Consider the following 17094-nt stretch of genomic DNA (forward strand, 5'->3'; position numbering starts at 1 on the left):
AGAGAACTTTGAAAGGTATATCACAAATGGTTTAGCATCTTTGGAATTAAATTGTATTCAAGACCTTCAAGGGTGACTCCTTTCATCTTTATCCCTCTATCCTTAAAATGTCTCAGTCACCACACTCTCCTGTGGCTTTGAAGGTGCCCAAGCACGGAAGGCAGAGTGACAGAAAAGCTATGCCCTGCCCTGTGGTGGGGGCTGGAGGCCAGGAAGGATGTACACAGGACAGGGTCAGGGCTGGGGCAGGAAGGTGCTCTGGGCATGTCAGAGGGAAGGCCAGAGCCCAAGCAGACACTTCTGTCCCATCTGAACTCCAATTACTGGCTCTCGGGCTCCAGTGGGTTTGGCACTTGCTTGAAGTAAGTGGTGACCACATGTAAATGTGCCCCACATTTCCCTGGAAAGCCCCAAATTCATGCCACATTATTGTATTTATCAGGCAAGTTTGATGTATCTTTAAACATGATTTAATTTTATATTTGTATCAGACTTTGTGTATAAACACACTAACAAGTCTGACAAACACAGTAGTCAGTGTCTGATTTTTGCTCTAAAAGTAGAGCAAAAAAAAAAAATATGGACACTATAATAAAAATATGGATCTATGAGGCATAATGGCTGAGTCTAAGTTCTCATACTAAAGATGCACGGATTTTATAAACTTTAAGTATTATAAACTTCATAGACTGCAAAGATTCAAATGCAAATCTATGTGGAGCTTATTTCGGAACTGAGGACTAGAACCACCCTGAAAGCAAGGGAGGGAAAGCCTGCCAGGCCTCTGCCTTGGAGCCGGGCCCTGTGCCCTCACGCGTGAGTGCGGCGGTGCCCACCTGCAGGAAGTGCTGTGCCTGCTGCGGGGCCTGTGCGGGCTGCAGGGGTGACTGCCTGGAGGCGGCGGCGGGGAAGCTGGGCTGAGGCACCGCCTGTCCCATCAGCAGGACGGGGGGCGAGGTGCTGCTGCTGGTGGTGTGCATGTCTGCATTTTGAAACACGGCCTGGCTCTGCGGATACCTGTTGGGTCACAGGTGGGAAGGAGAAAACAGACTTTTGAGAAAGAGGTGTTCATGTGACACCAACAGCACAGGCAACGACAAAAGGACACTCAGACTGGACTTCATCAGAATTGAAAACTTTGATGCCTCAAAGGACGTTATCCATGGATTGAGAAGGCCACCAATGAAAAATATTTGCGAATCATATATCTAATGAAGGACTGATGCCCAGGTTATTAAAAAAAATCCTACAACTCAACAACAACAAAACAGCCTGACTAAAAATATAGGCAAAGGGCTTGAACAACATTGCTCTTAAAAAGGATACCAAAAGGATAGCCAATCAGCACAAGAAGAAATGCTTAACATCCTTAGTCATTAGGGAAATACAAATCAAAATCGAAATGAGAGACCACTTCACAGCCATCATAATGGCTATTATGGAAAAAAAGCCCACCAGAATAATAAGTGATGACGAGGACATGGAGAAATTGCAACCTTTGTGCACTGATAGAAATGTAAAATGGTGCAGCCACTCTGGAGAACAAGACGGCAGTTCCTCAAAGAAGCTTAGAATTACCACACAGTCCAGCAATGTCACTTCGGGAAATGTACCCAAGAGAAGACGAAAGGCGGGACTCAGGCAGATATTTGTACACTCATGTTTGTAGCAACAATATTCACAATAGCCAAAGAGTAGAAGCAAGCCTAGTAGCCATCGATGGGTGAATGGATAAGCAAAATGTGGTATATAAATATAAGGGAATATTATTCAGCTTCAAAAAAGAAGTAAATTCTCACACAGCCAGAGCACATGAAGTAATACTAAAGGAAGTAAGCCAGTTGCGAAAGGACAAATACTGTGTGACTCCACTTAGATGAGATTCCTAGAGGAGTCAGATTCATAAGAGACAGAAAGTAGACCAGTGGGGACGGAGGGTACAGGGAGTGGGGAGCTAATGTGTAATGGGGTTCAGAGTTTTAGTTTGGGAAGATGAAGAGGTTCTGGAGATGGATGGTGGTGATGGTGAATGCCACTGAACTGTCCACTTAAAGACAGTAAAAATGGTGAATTTTATGTTGTATATATATTCTACCACAGTTTAAAAAATTAGAAAAGGAAAAGGTGTTGATGATAATGGTCCATGAACAAGAGTCAGAAGAAGGCCATTTAGGGAAAGCTCTGGAGGAGCACAGACCAGGAACAGGTGTTTAAAGACACCACAGAGAAGTTCATTTTGTATTATATATTCTGGAAATGTGATTTCTTTCTATGAGGTCATTTGTAACAAGGTGGAGCATTAGGTCATGTCTGGAAGAGACGGTAGAGGATATGGGGAGGGTGGCAATCATTGGGTTGATGGAAAATGGCAGAGTTCTGGAGGAAAGAATGCCCATTTTTGCCTAGTTCACTGCATTTTAAGCATCTCTGGAGCGCGATGTAACAAGAGTCTTTGTTTTGTCTAATTGAGAGCACCATCAGAGAATTGAAAGGCAGCTCCTGAAGTGCACATTCCCCATCTCTCTCCATCACGGGGTTTTTATCAGGATAAAATGAAACAATACAGGTACCAGCCCCTGCCTCTCAGCAATGTTCAGAAAACATCCACTGTTACTATTATAACTGGCTGAAGGAGGACATGGGAGGAAGAGCTTCTGGGAGCTGGTCTTAGGGGATGGCTCTAAGGATGGCCAGGCCTAATTAGCTAGCCCTGTCCTAGTAAACTTCAGACACACCCTCAACCAATGTTTTTTTTTTTTTTTTTTTTTTTCAACCAATGTTTATGAAAAAAAGACGTCTGTGAGATAGTTCTGCCTCGTGTCAAGAGCTAGGAACTGTTTTCCAGTAGCTTTTCGAGTATCCATTCCTAGGTCTCCAGTGACCTTTGTCCCCAGTAATTAATGCAATAGTAGAACAAAGCTGCTTCTGGATGTGGGGGCTGCAAGTGGTGAAGAGTCTGCGGAAGGAGACACAGAAGGTTGCGTGTCTGGGAAGGAAGGAGAGCACACATCTGCAGGGTTTCACAGGCCCGTGGCTCAGCACCAGAACCACAGAGCTGGAGAGCTCCAAGTGTCCAAGTATGCCTGTGGAATGTGCCAGCATCTGCTGGTCAGATGGAGCCATGGGAACTCCCCGGGGAAGGGGATCAGGCTGCATTTACCTGGGATGTTACTGAGGGCAGAGGACCCATAAAGATATCTGAAGATGATGACAGACAGGGGATATAATTAATTGTTTTGTTCAGGTCCTGTTTTAAGCATGGAATGCTGACACACAGTTTGATCTTCTTCAATGGGAAATGGAAGGAGAGCTAAGGGGGTCTCCTTGCAAAGGGTGTGGGCACACTTTGACCTTGCCTTTTGTGTGAGACGCACAGGAGCGCTGCTGGTCCAGGCCGATGAGAGCCCTGCCAGCCTGAGACCACTCAGTGCAGTTCTCTGCCTCCTCCCTCCACCCGGGGCCACCTACTTGACTTGCCGTCCAGTCCTGCTGACCTCTGAGGGCTGCCTCGCATCACAGGACCCAGGCATCATGGGCTGGATGGGCTGGCTCAGCAATAGCCTTGGAGCAGAGGAGGAGATAAATGGGAAACTTGAATCAGCACCCAAACTGTAGACCCGCTGGCTGACGGCAGCACCTGCCCAGCCTGGCTGGGCCCTCTCTGGCTGCCCCTGACACCCACTGTGCCCACTCTGCTCTCAGAGGAAGATGAGTGCAGCCATCCGAGACCCCAGCCCTCTCTTGCCACTTTGTTAGCTGAGACTGGGAGGCAGCAGAAGGGAGGCTGAAGTGGTTACTGTAAAGCCGCACCTGAGCTATCTTTTAAACGAGGGCGATCTCAGTACCTGAGCTGCCGATCATGACCAAAGTCTGGGCTGGGCTGGCACTGGCTGCCATCCTGGGAGGCGGAAGCAAGCGTGGTCAGGCTCAGAGCTGGTGGGAGCACAGCCGTGGTGCTGCTGAACTGGGGCGTCAAGCTGCTCACTGAGTGCCCACTTCCCTGCATCATCTGTGAGCTTCTCATTGGCCGTGGACCCTGGAGCCATCATGTTAATGAGAGAGGTAAGACTTAGACTCAACTCAGGTGTCATCTCTCCAGGAATCCTCCCCAGAACCTCTTTCTTCTACCTACCCTGACCCTTCCTCTTAGGACCTACTACTTTTCTTTGTTGTGGTTTTGTTTGTTTGTTTTAAGTTTATATATTTTGAGAGAGAGAGAGAGAGAGAGAGAGAGAGAGAGAGAGAGAATATATCCCAAGCAGGCTCCATGCTGTCAGCATGAAGCCAATGCAGGACTCAAACCCAGAAATCATGAGATGATGACCTGAGCTGAAATCAAGAGTTGGATGCTTAACCAACTGAACCCCCTAGGCACCCCTAGGACCCACTAGTTTTTGAAGTATTTTGATCCTGGGACTGTCTTCCCCATTGGATTATAAACACCTCAAGGATTCTTTAAATCCCTTGGGCCTAGAACAGTGTTGGGCACTCAGCAAATAAGGAAAATGTGCATGGAACTACCTTCTCCTTCACAAATTCTACTCCAGACATGTGGACCTCCTTACTGTTTCTAACTCATCAGGCCTCAGGGCCTTTGCACTGGCTGATTCCCCCATGTAGAATGCTCTTCCTCCTAATACTGGTATGGTTCATTCTCTCATTCCATCAGGTCTCTTTGATTGAATATTTTCTACTCTAAGAAAAGGCTACCTATTGAAAACTCCAGCCCAGTCCCCAACCTTCACCTGTGTTCTTGCCCACACCCCCAGCCTTCACCTGTGTTCTTGCATAACCATTTGACATGCTGTCATCTTTACTCATTTGCATCTCTCTCCTGACTTGCGTCAGAGATGCTGTTTTCTTTTTTGTTCACTGCTTTCCCTCAGTGCTTAGCACACAGTGAGCACTTAATAAATACTTGTTGACTGAAATCTTAAATGAATGATGGAATGGGCTTGGATTTGCTTTTTTGTTTTTTGGGTTTTCCAGTGTTTGACTGACTGTCCATTCCTATGATGGCACCACAGTGTTTTAACTCTTGAGGCATCTTTGAAAATTTTCAATATTGGATAGTGTAGGCCCTTCCTCAGTTTTTCTTTTCCAAATTCTTCTTGGCTATTCTCATTAATTTTTCTGTTGACCTTTAGAACCAAAAGGCTGCATTTTAAAGGAAAACCCTCAAATCTGGGTGAAGATGGGCCAAACTATTAAATGTGGACTTTTCCACATTTTATTGTACATTTATCTGTACGTTATCTGTTTACATTCCCAGAGGCCCCATGGGACTAGAAGTTCCTGGGAGTCAAGATAAGTCTTATTCATCTCTGTTCCCCTGGGAGATGGTGAATAAGAGGAGCTCAGCAGATCTACTGAACAGGTGCCAATATGAGACTTGAGGAGAGGCTGTATCTTGCCTTCCAATCTTTGATCTTCCAGAAGCAGGGGCTTAGGTCCTCTCAATTTCATTCAATTTAAGTGCCATTTATTGCTGGCTGACTGTCAGATTGCAAAGTCATTGATGGCTTGTAGTAGGTGGTAATGACAATGAGGGAAGGGCTTGGTGGGGAATCTGGAGGAAGGAGGGGGAGCACGGTGGCCCAGGGGAAAGGGACAATGAACAGAAGTGGATAACCCGTGTTCTCACACTGATAATGGCTATAACCAGACTAGATGAAGAGGACTGAGGACACACACACGGGGACATATGGCTGTCAATGTGAGTGTCTGGGTATCCATATCTATCTCCAACCCAGGTCAGGATCAATGCTGAAAGTTTCAACTGCAGGATACCATTGAGGTATTTTAATATTAATAAAACACAGAAGGAAACTAGTACAACTTGGGGCTTCAGAGTGACTTAGAATAAGGAAAAGAACCTCCTCGTGCCCCCCCCTCCCAAAAAAAAAAACATACTCTAGCCCTGGTCACAGAGGAAAGGTTCAGTAGGTTTCTAGTTCTGGATACTGCAGGAATCAAGCATGCCCTGGTCTGCTTCGGTGGCAAGGACTGAGTATGAAGACAAGCACGTTTACCTGGGTTGATATCACACTTGATTCTCTGAGCAAGTGCTGGTTTGCCACCTGGGCAGAGGCAATCTGCCCTGGGAGTTGAGGGCTGGCCACAAGCTGGGGCTGGGAGGCTGGGGCTGACCTCTGCTGGAGTTGCTGCTGAGCCTCAGGCCGTGTTGCGCTGCTGAAGCTCAGGGAAACAGCTGGCTGCTGCAGGAACATCTGGAAGCAGAACAGTGTACTTTTAAGTTTGGGATCACATGTGCCTCCACTTTCAGGGCTCTGCCTCCACACACCAAGGTGTCTGCACCTTCTCTGTATTCCCTATCCACGGCTTTCTTGCTCTCTCTGACCTGCTTGGGAAGGATTCATTCACTCAACGTGGAGACATTGGGTGCTGTGATGCCACAAGCACAGTGCAAGGGTCCTGGAGGTGGAGCAGTGGGTCGGAGGGATGCTGACCTTGCCTTATAGAAGGCTACGGTCTAGCGATGGAGGTCTATCAGTGTGAAAGATGCTTAGATCCAGATGGTCTATAAATAACTCGATGTACTTGCATAGAGACTGCATTGACTTACCAGTTTCTTATTAGAAGAGAGAAATACCTTGTTAATGGGATGAATGGTGGCAGAGGGTAGGCTAACCTGTGCCATAAGGCTGCACCATCCTGGCAGTAGGACCAGGTCCTGTGCCAGGCCTTACATCTCTGACCACAGGCCTGGGTGTGTACCCACATTGCAGTCGGGCATCTTACCCAGCAATCCGCTCCCATTAGCTAGGTGACTCTGCATTCCCAGGGAGGCAAATGTGATACATTGGCCTGGAAGTTTTAATTTGAAAGGTTTAAGAGAATTTGATAAGTTTGTAGAATGTTTAAGTGTTTATGAGAACCTCGATCTACTTCATTTTTGATGTGTTTGATTTAAAAGAATTGCTTAAGGGCTTAGAAAGATTTTACTTCTAAGTTGACAGGTCTGCCTTGTTCAGCACATGAAACGTTTGGAAGATTTAGACATATTGAACTTGTAGACTAATGGCTTTGGTAGAGAATGTTGGTTATTTATGATTTGTTACATTTATAAACTAGCTGAAAAAATAAAAACAAGTAAAAGCATTGCTATTTTTAGACCAAGTAAGATTTGTAAATAAAATATAATCTGTAAATTGACTCTAAAGCCTTAAGAAAAACAACTTTAATACTTTTAATAATAATTTAAACCTAAGACCTGTAACCAGCTCTTTGAATCAAAGGTCCTTGTGGGCATTGAAAACTGGTATTATTGGATATATTGGATTCTTTCTTTCCTTCTTTTTTTCTTTTTCTTTCTTTCTTTCTTTCTTTCTTTCTTTCTTTCTTTCTTTCTTTCTTTCTTTCTTTCTTTCTTTCTCTCTTTCTCTCTTTCTCTCTTTCTCTCTTTCTCTCTTTCTTTCCTTATAAATGTTTATTTATTTTTGAGAAAGAGAGATAGCGAGCAGGGGAGGGGAAAAGAGAGAGGGAGACAGAACCCCAAGCAGGCTCTGCGCCATCACCAAGAACCCGATGCGGGGCTCGAACCCACGAACTGTGAGATCATGACCTGAGCCGAAACCAAGAGTCAGATGCTCAACTGACTGAGCCACCCAGGTACCCCCAAATATACTGGATTCTTGACAGGCAGTGCTCCCCTCCCTTTAAGGGCTATAGCTTTGAGTTCTTGAGGAGCAAGTCCCTCTTCCTTCTAGCATCTGAGTTTTAATCCTCCATTCCTGTACTCAGGTTAGTACAACCTCAAACCCAGTACAGAACCGATATGCCAACATTTGCTGAGTGACAGAGTGATTATGGAAAGGCAGAGGTAGAACCATGCCAAGTAGATACCAGCAGGAGCAGAGTAGTTAGTTCAAGTTTACGCCTCATGGGCGGGAGTTGAGCTGGCTCCCAGAGGCCTGAGGCAGGTGGGTGGCTGAGCTGAGTGGACCAGGTTCCCATCTGGTGCCCTTTCCACCACCCCACCTGATCTCCCTGCTTTCCACTCACACCTCCACCCCACCAGAGAGGATTTCAATGAGAGCTCTTTGTCACTTAAGAAGTTAAGAAGAGGGGCGCCTGGGTGGCGCAGTCGGTTAAGCGTCCGACTTCAGCCAGGTCACGATCTCGCGGTCCGTGAGTTCGAGCCCCACGTCGGGCTCTGGGCTGATGGCTCAGAGCCTGGAGCCTGTTTCCGATTCTGTGTCTCCCTCTCTCTCTGCCCCTCCCCCGTTCATGCTCTGTCTCTCTCTGTCCCCCAAAAAATAAATAAACATTGAAAAAAAAAAAAGAAGTTAAGAAGAATTTTCTGGGTATCAATCATCTCAGATTCAGTTTGGGGATTATTACTTATAGCACTTATGGTGACCTACACTTCATCACTTTAGCAAAAACACAATACTCAAACTACATAACATACATTTTTCCGGTAGGGAACAATTTACCTTCTGGTTAGATTTAAAAAAAAAATGCAACCTTTATTTATGACAGGCAGTATAATGTGGCTTAAATCACATACCTAGGTTCAGATTCCAACCCCAACATGTATTACTGGTATGACCTTAGGCAGTTTTCATGACTTTCCAAAGCTTTAGTTTCTTCATTAATAAAACAGTGACATTAACATCATATATCTCTTAAAGGATTAAATAAAATTTATGCTGAGACATAGTAAGGGCTCAATCAACGTTAGATAGTATCAACAGTATTTAAAATGAAAAAAGGAACTTTTTGTTCCTTTGCCTCTTTGGGCATTCAAAAACTATCTGAAAAATGAGTGATGGAATAAATAAATGAATGAATAAACAAATAAATGAGGCTTTTGCTCAGAGAAGGGCAAACTATTTCTGCTTGTATTATGTCAGAGACTGCTGGGTCTGCTACTCTGTCCCACTGATGTATGCCTTATAAGGGTAAAAACCCTGTCCTGTGTATCTCTGTTTTTGCACAGTGCCTAACCAAGTGCTTGATACATAATGGGTGTCTGCCAGATGGAAGGATAGATGGATGGATGGAAGGATAGATGGATGGATAGATGGATCGATAGGTGTATGGAGGGTGGATGGATGGAAGGAATGATGGATGGATGCATAAGTGGATGGAGGGAATGAAGGAAGGGATGATGGATGAATAGATGGATGAATGGGTGGATGGAAGAAAGGAAAGAAAGATAGATGAGTGACTGAAAAGAACTATCAAGGAACACACTTGCCATTGCTACAGATGCCCTTCCTGGCATTTCTTTGAGTAGCCAGCAGAGGGCGTGCATACTCTCAAAAAGAGAACAAGAGGCATCCTTCTCTGGACTGCAGGGGGTGACACAACCTTTCATGGGAACAGCTCTCCCCAAGTAGCATCCTTCATGGCTCCCATCTAGGTGCAGACACAAACACTTCAGAGGACCTTTCCCTCATAACCCAGTTGTGTGTGTGTGTGTGTGTGTGTGTGTGTGTGTTACGGTATGTGTTTTAATTGTACTCAGTAAGCATCACATGCACACATAGTCTCAATGAAAGCTCAGGGGCACTGAAGTAAAGTAGGAAAGTCCACTGACATTCTGGTAAAGGCTTTTGTAGGGGACAATCCTAATTCACTGTGCACATCCATGCCTCTGTTTTATCCACAAAAAAGTAGAATTTTATGGTTTAGGAGGATGACTTCTTAAAAGGCACAGGGGGTCAACTTTATAGGAAGTATGAGAAAAATAGTTCCTTCATTCAAATAGAAAAAGCTATCAGAGAAAAAAAAGCTTCTAATTTTTAAGAATAAACCAATCGTATGCTCACCTGTGGTTTTTCATTACTCTAATCTGCTTCCTTTTACAATACTTACTGTTACAGAACATCTTAGAAATACACAAAATAGAGGTATAATGAACCCCCATGTATCATGTTTAGGCTTCAGCAATGATCAACTCTTCATCAATAGTTTGATATATCAATAGTTGATATTCTATCAAATATCAATTATTCTTATTTAATCTCTCTTCCCCACTCCTACCTTTTTAGGGAAGGGGTGGAGTCATTTTTACTTGCTTTTTCTTTATGCTTGAACCATGCAGGTTTTTGGTTTTGTTTTTAAGGAATATCACGTTTTGGTTGTACATTTTGGAATGTATTTCTTTAAATCTGTAAACTTGTAAAACTACAAGAAGGCAGGCTGCTTGAGGAAATATTCTCTGGTTGGACAATCTGTGGATTTCCATGTTCTTTGGAAAATTCCACTGCAAAGATAAGGTCACAAGTATGAAAACGGGGAAGGAACACACTGCAGGGCCTGATTTCCACCTCAACCCTCACAAAACTCAGGTGCTCTGTTGGTATGGATACTTTGGGGGGGGGGTGCAATAAAATGCATTGGTCACGAGGAAGAAAAATAAGACTTCTTCATGACAAGGAGTGAAAGAGATAACCTTGTGTCGCCTGTTATTTTAGAATTCAGCTCGAATGTGGAAAAGGCAGGAAATAGAAAGGCCCGGGCTCTGAGGAGGATGTTCATACGCCTACCTTGCTTTTAGCAGTTTCTGGCTCAATTTTCCCCTTCCTGTTAGTGTAAAAATTCCATTCAAGTAATTGGAGTCAGGCAAGTTCTGCCAATCGGGCCTTGGATCAGTGAGAAAATATTACAGCTGGGAAGGAATAAGCAAAAAGGGACTTTGACACCTCCATGACTGCATTTCTTTTCCTGTAAACACTGTGGTCTTCTCCCGGGCCCGTTTTGAGGAGTGGTAGAGGAGGCGGGGCAGCTGCAGGGCTTTGGGTGTGGCCGAGCTCTCCGCCCCCGGACCCCCGGGGCGGGAAGTGCGCGTCCAGCTGGGCTCTGTCCCTCCGGGTGGTGGGGCGGGGGGAAGGGAGAGCCCAGGCTGAGAGTCTGTGCGGGTGGGGGTGGGGGCAGGGGCAGTTAGGCTCTGAAAAGCAAGCCAGGAGCGCCTTTGAGGAGCCCAGGGAGGCAGGAAGGCCGGCAGCAGGTGTCTCCCGCTACCCAGCATCGCCGATGCTTCACGCGTTATCTCACCGCGCACGGCTAGGGCGCTGCGCTCGCATAGAGCCTGTTGGTCCCCCCCCCCGAAGGGTCTGTGTGGACCGTGACCGGGAAGCGGCAGGGCCAGGGTTCCAACCATTTTCTCCAAGGGTGTCTCCTGCTTCCTTCCGCCTCTTCTAAGGGGCGTCGGGGGAGGAGTGCAAATGCTTAGAGCTCTCAAGGCAGACTCCAAGGTGAGCTAGAATTACGTTCACAATTAGAGGCTGGGTCAAAAGAATGCACTTGGGAAGAAACATAGTCTTCACCTGATACAAGTAAAACTTGGTAAAAATCACTTATCCTTGTAAGAAATCTAATATATACAGCTTTCACTCCAAAAGCAATCTCTCCAAAGGATTTAAAGAAGCGACATCTGGCGGGGGTGGGGGGCAGTGTCATGGCTGAAAGCTGCTGTTGTCAGAACTGCAGCATGCCGCAATGGGCATGCCACAAATGGGGTGGCCTGGAGACGCCAGGGTGCTGACCTCCAGTCCCCAGCTCCCTCTCCCATCCCCCCTCTGTGCAGGGTGCAGATCTCATCATTTCCCAGATCTCCCCTCATGGCCCCTTTGGGTGAGAGGCTACAGTAGAGCTGCCTCCATTTCCCCCACGGGTAGCCAGTAGCCGCCCGGTGCTATGAAAGCAGTTACACAGGTGCCGGGAGTTTACACCCCCACAGGAGGGAGGGAGGCAGGCATCAATGCAGGCCCAACAACCACCACTCATGAATGAAAATGCAGGTGATATACAGACATTATGTGCCCAACAGAGCAAGGGGTCAACAGGGAGGGTGTCATGTGAAATTCGTGTTTGGCCTGGAGTTGGGGATGGAGGAGGGGGGATTTGTTCCTTGTACTTGGTATTGGAGGTTGCAATATGCTTAGTAAGCAGGACTCATTAGGGCAGTAGGGAGGGACTTTGGTGGGAGTCCTGCCCACCCCGAAACAGTGGATAAATATGGCAGGGAGGCAGGCAGGACAGAGACCGTGGTGGATGCTGGCCCAGGAAGAGGCCTCACCTGGATGTTGGAGTCCTGGACCAGGCAGAGCTGCTCCTGGATCTTGTGGAGCTCCTCCTGCTGCCACCGGATGTTAGCTTGCAGGATCCGTGTCCGCTGCTCCAGCTGGTCTTTGATGGTCTGGAACATGCTGAACTGTGCTGAGAACTTGAAGGTGGAGTCAAAACACAAGACCAGATGAAAGAGTTATTTCAGCCTTGCAGACAGATGTTGCTGCTGTTCTGAGCAGCCCTGCCCACTTTCATTTCCGGTCCCTTATCCACCCTTTTTGGTATCCCTCCTGAGTGACTCACTGCTGGGGCGCTCGGCAGGGCACAGGGTCTTTGGATGAGCACTGGGAGGCCCAGTGGTCCCCACATGAGCTTTTCTCAGGCCTACCGGAACCTGCAGGTCTAATGTATTGCACTGCAGCTTGGGAGGGCCACAGAATTGGGACACAATTTTGTGAGCAGTGCTCACAAACTGACATTCCAAATTTGGTTAGACAGACAAATGGTTTTGGGGATGAATGTCAAAAGCAGTGCATCAGAGAGCGTGTGACAGCTTCACAGGCAATCTGGGGTCCTATCGTTATCCTAAATCTGATCCTGGCATACAGGGCTCTTCTGTAACAATTCACAAATGAGCTTGATAGCTACAATTTGTGGGAGCCCTGCTCTCCAAACTAGCCTGAGGCCATGGGGAGGCCTTACCACCCTCCCTCACTTCCCCCAGGTTCATTTGCTGCTCTGCACTTAGAGATCTGTGCACCAAAAGACTAAGGAAAAGAATAGTACAATCACCTGACATTTATCCTGAGGGTAACACTGGCAGAGGGTGCCCTTACAGGAGGGACACTGATATCTGCTTTGCACATAAGCTTCAAGTTTCCCCTCCGTTCCACCTCTTACTCCTTTTCCTGGGATGGAGGTTGGTTTTAGAAAGATTCTACAGGTGATCTCTGGGACATAGGTCCTACCTTGACATAGGGTGTTTCCTTGCAAGGAAACACGAGGAAAGTAGGGGATCGTGGCAAGGGAGGCTGGCACTCCCTGGGGTGGCTGCCCTGCTCTGGGCTCTCTGGAGCACTCAATAATTCCTGTTTCTTGAGGAACATGTGTTTGCTGGCCTGGGACTTCCCCTCCCCTCCTCCCTCCCTCCCTTCCTCCTCCTTCCCTCCCTCTCCCTTTCTCCTTATCTTTTCCTTCCCTTCCTCCTCTTTTTTTTTTTTAAACAATGACTTAACCTCCATTCCCTCAATCTCTATCCCAACATTCTCCCTAGTCTGATTCTTGCCCATTGTCTTTTGCAAACACCTCCAGAGACTCTTCCTCTGCCCTTTGACCTTTCTTACATGGAAAAGCAAGGAGGCCTGGGAGACTTTAGAACACAGATAGGATACGCTGAAGGATGGAATAACTGACTGCAGTTTTTGGAGCGGCAAAATGATTAAAAAAAACCCACTATATGCTGCCACTTGCGGAGATCCACACTGGCCAGTCGTTTAATTCTTTACATCATACCCCCATGTCACGCAGAGGTTGTGGCTCGCTTGAGATCGCACAGCTAGCTGGTGGTCCGGGGCCAAAATGTGAATTCTGAGTTTCAGGAGCTGGGTGAGGCCGAGCGGTTTTGCCAGCAACACCTCCCCCGCCTCCCAAATCCACCTCAATCAGAGCAGCTTTGCCTTCAGATTTCATTTAACAGAAAAAGTCTCTTGCTAAACATGAGTTCTCTGTGCTAAACCAGACTGTATCACAAAAATCTTCATCAGAATGTAAGTAATCAAAACACACAGCTGGGAATTTGAAAGAGAATTCTGTTAAGAAAGCGACCTCTACTAGGTAGCAAATTAAACACACACACACACACACACACACACACACACACACACACAACCACAACACAAAAGCTTCCAGGGGTTCTACAAAGTCAGGAAACATTGGGGGCTACGCCTAGCATGTCTAGTGGAGAGGACACTCCGGGTTGCCCAGTTGGCTCCAAAGGGAAATAGGAGGGGGCAGGGCAGTCAGGGAGGGGCCAGCACTGTGCTTCATAAGTGATAGTGACTTCTAATATTATTCTGATTTTCTCAAGGGATTCCAAGACGCCCAGGCATTAGTCTCTTGTTATATTCTTGATCATGGCCTCTTTGAGAAAGACATTTATTCTAACTTAGAGACATTTTAGAAACACATCTTGAAGCCAAACCACCAGCTAGTTACCCAGAAAACCCTTTGTCAGACTTTGGGTTTTATTCCCCCCGCCCCTTTCCACGATAGGGTGCTAGAGTGATAGATAGCTTCAGAGAATGGAAAGAGAGAAAACTGTAGAATGCACTGTTTTACATGGAGCTGGTATGCAAAGAACTGTCTGACTTGAAAGGTCAGCATTATGCAAGAATGTCTTAAAGAATATGGTTATTATTAACTATAACATGCCTACGAGACTAAGAACTGTTTCTGTTAATTAAAATGACGTTTAATACATGAAACATTAGAATTTGAAGAAGGCCTTACATCATTATGCATAATAAAACAAAGAAATTCCTTTAGGATGCAAGACCCAGAAGTTACAGGAACTCTCATTTCATGTGCCTTTGGATTGAAAAACTTACTAATTTCATACCAAATGTGCCTTGGAAATTCGAAGAGAAAAAAAATTTTTTTTTTCCGAATGAGGATGAACATAGACTATTTTAATTAGTTGACTCTGGATGAGTGGTTTTGACATCCTTCCAGCCTAACTCTGTCGAGGGGCATGTGCTAGCAGGTGTCTTTCTGATTCCAGGAAAGCATCTGAGACGGCTGTTAATGGGACATGTGTTGTAAAAGAGTTTTCATCGGTGGTGATGGGTTTGCCCCAAGAGAGAAGTCCACACTTTGGCAGGAGTGCGGCCAGGAGTACTTGTCAGTGAACTGTGACCTCGGATCCCCTTGTAGCCAGACAGTGGCACAAAGCTAGATATCCCATAGAGAAACTGAAAGTGGAGCCTGGCCTCAGTGCGTGTATGCTAATCAGCTCAAAGGCCCTAGGCGGCCACAGAATGAATGACCACTATTTCATTCAGCCTCTCGCCAGGCCTCGAGCACGTCCTGCCGGGCCCAGCTCAGGGGTCACCTCCTCGGTAGGCTGTTTTCTCACCGGTTGTGTAAACATACACACCCTGCCATGGAGGTTGGTCTGTTGGTATGCCCACCTCTCCCTTCAACTCTGAGTGCTAAAAGCTAGGGCTGTGCCCCTCACACCGGCTCATGGACTGACCCAAATAGTAACTCACTGAATGTTGCTAAAACAAGGAAGGAATTACTCAGCAAAGCCACGGTCCTTAAAAAACAAAACAAAACAAAACAAAACAAAACAACCAACAAATGTGGTATTTATAGTACTGGACTCACAGCTTCCTATGACATTTGGCCTAATTCAAACTTTTCCTGAAATAACATAACCAATTTGGAGTCATAAAAAGTAAGAGGAACATGGAGAAGTGGCTGAGGGATGAACAAAGATTAAGAAAAGGATGATGGTCAGAGGGGACAGGGAGAGGACAAAGTTCATAGCTCGACGTGCCCCACCTGCACGTCAGGAGAAACATCCCCCGGTTTGGGATCTTGCTTTGGTACCTATACATTGGCACCGATGCATCTACACACCCAAGAGGATAGCAAGCATTCTGTCCCAGGGAGCGCCACCACCAGGCTCCCCTTTCCCTGAGCCCCAGACTCACCTGTGTCATGGGGGCAGGTGGGTTCTGCAAAATGGTCTGAGGCAGGAGCTGCTGTGTGAGGTCACAGGATGACGGGGCAGGCAGGGGAGCCTGGGGAAGAGAGGGGGCCCTTGTTAACAAACACCACTTCTGGGCCATTACAGAGGCACGTGGATGCTCTCGCTCAGCTGGGTTCTCTGGCCTAGAGGAGGCCCTTCTGCACTAGAGTGAAGAGCTTACATGCAGAAGGTAGGCTGTGCTGCCGCCCTTCGAAGACACAGAGTCAGAGCCGACACATGGCTGATGGAGGGTGCAGGGTGCCGTTGAGCAAGATCCTGGAGTCACTCGGGGTCTGGGATGCCTTCCCACCATGGTGTGCCCTGCAAAGCCGCTATGACGTGCCGGAGCTTGGCAGCTCCTCTCGCTCCCCCTTCCTTGCCTCTTTCTAGACTCCATTCTTGCTGGATTTGGTTGCTTCTTCTCCCAAATGGATAAATTCTTAGCAGTGTCATCGAGCAATACGAATGGGGTTGTGCTGATAACCAGCGCTGGCTTTGCGTGTGGCCCTTATCCTTCCTGCTCAACCTGAATGCAGCGGACAGATGTGCCATGCGTTTCTATATCCATTCATTCATCCAGGCAGTGAATACTGGTGCAATTTCACCAGGCTCTGCCTGGAATCTGTTCAAGAGACTCCTGGGCAGTCAGCTGAGTCACAGACCTTGTTTCCTGATCCCTCAGGGCAGGGCAGGAGGATAGTGGGGGCGATACGTAGCAATGTGTAGAAACAAGAAATGAAATCCTCAGCTTCGTGGGCTATTGAGAGTTTTTAAAAGAAAAGTAAAAGGATTCTTCTGAAGTTACTCCCAAACTGTCCCTCAGGCCCTAGAGACCATAAAGAGAAGCCCAAATGGGAAGTGTCACGCAGGACAACATTGGGAGGAAGTGACCACAGGAGACCTTGTTTTGAGTGAGGAATCCCCAGCACAGGGCTGCCTGGAGCCTGGTTTGGTCTCCTCGGATCGCATCCCTCACACAGCGGAGAGGAACCAGAACTGCCCCCCCATCAGCGGCAGAAAGTAGTTCTACTGGGCTGCCAAGTATCGGAAGAATGGCATTCATGGCTTGGAAGCATTTTTGGAAGGTGGCTGGAGACAAAGAAAGTGGTCTTTGTCTTGTGCGATTTGAAAATGAAACACGTCACTCCAGCTTTTCAAGGAGGGCCTGCATGATTTTCCCGGAGACCGCAAGCAGGAAGCTCCCATCTCCAAAATGTCAGCGAGGGTTGGGTAGGGGGTATCTGGCAACTACCTGGATGTGGCCCCTGACATTCTTGGACACTTCTCCCATCCTGAGG

General features: G+C 46.9%; 1 protein-coding gene across 9 annotated transcripts in view; it reads right to left on the reverse strand.

The window, feature by feature from the left end:
* NPAS2 (neuronal PAS domain protein 2) overlaps positions 1 to 17094 on the reverse strand; it is a 159830-nt gene that overhangs the window by 2472 nt on the left and 140264 nt on the right. For 4 of the 9 annotated variants that reach the window (XM_045445686.1, XM_045445688.1, XM_045445687.1 and 1 more), the window contains 6 exons: positions 15759 to 15848; positions 12053 to 12199; positions 6033 to 6230; positions 3846 to 4036; positions 3469 to 3561; positions 837 to 1017 (listed from right to left, as the gene is read on the reverse strand). In XM_045445686.1, the coding sequence (XP_045301642.1) occupies positions 837 to 1017; positions 3469 to 3561; positions 3846 to 4036; positions 6033 to 6230; positions 12053 to 12199; positions 15759 to 15848 (900 nt within the window). The remainder of the gene's footprint in view (positions 1 to 836; positions 1018 to 3468; positions 3562 to 3845; positions 4037 to 6032; positions 6231 to 12052; positions 12200 to 15758; positions 15849 to 17094) is intronic. The other 5 variants (XM_045445689.1, XM_045445692.1, XM_045445691.1 and 2 more) reach the window with 5 other exon arrangements.

The sequence above is a fragment of the Leopardus geoffroyi genome, chromosome A3 (assembly GCF_018350155.1).
Source record: "Leopardus geoffroyi isolate Oge1 chromosome A3, O.geoffroyi_Oge1_pat1.0, whole genome shotgun sequence".
In the NCBI taxonomy this organism is placed as follows: Eukaryota; Metazoa; Chordata; class Mammalia; order Carnivora; family Felidae; genus Leopardus; species Leopardus geoffroyi.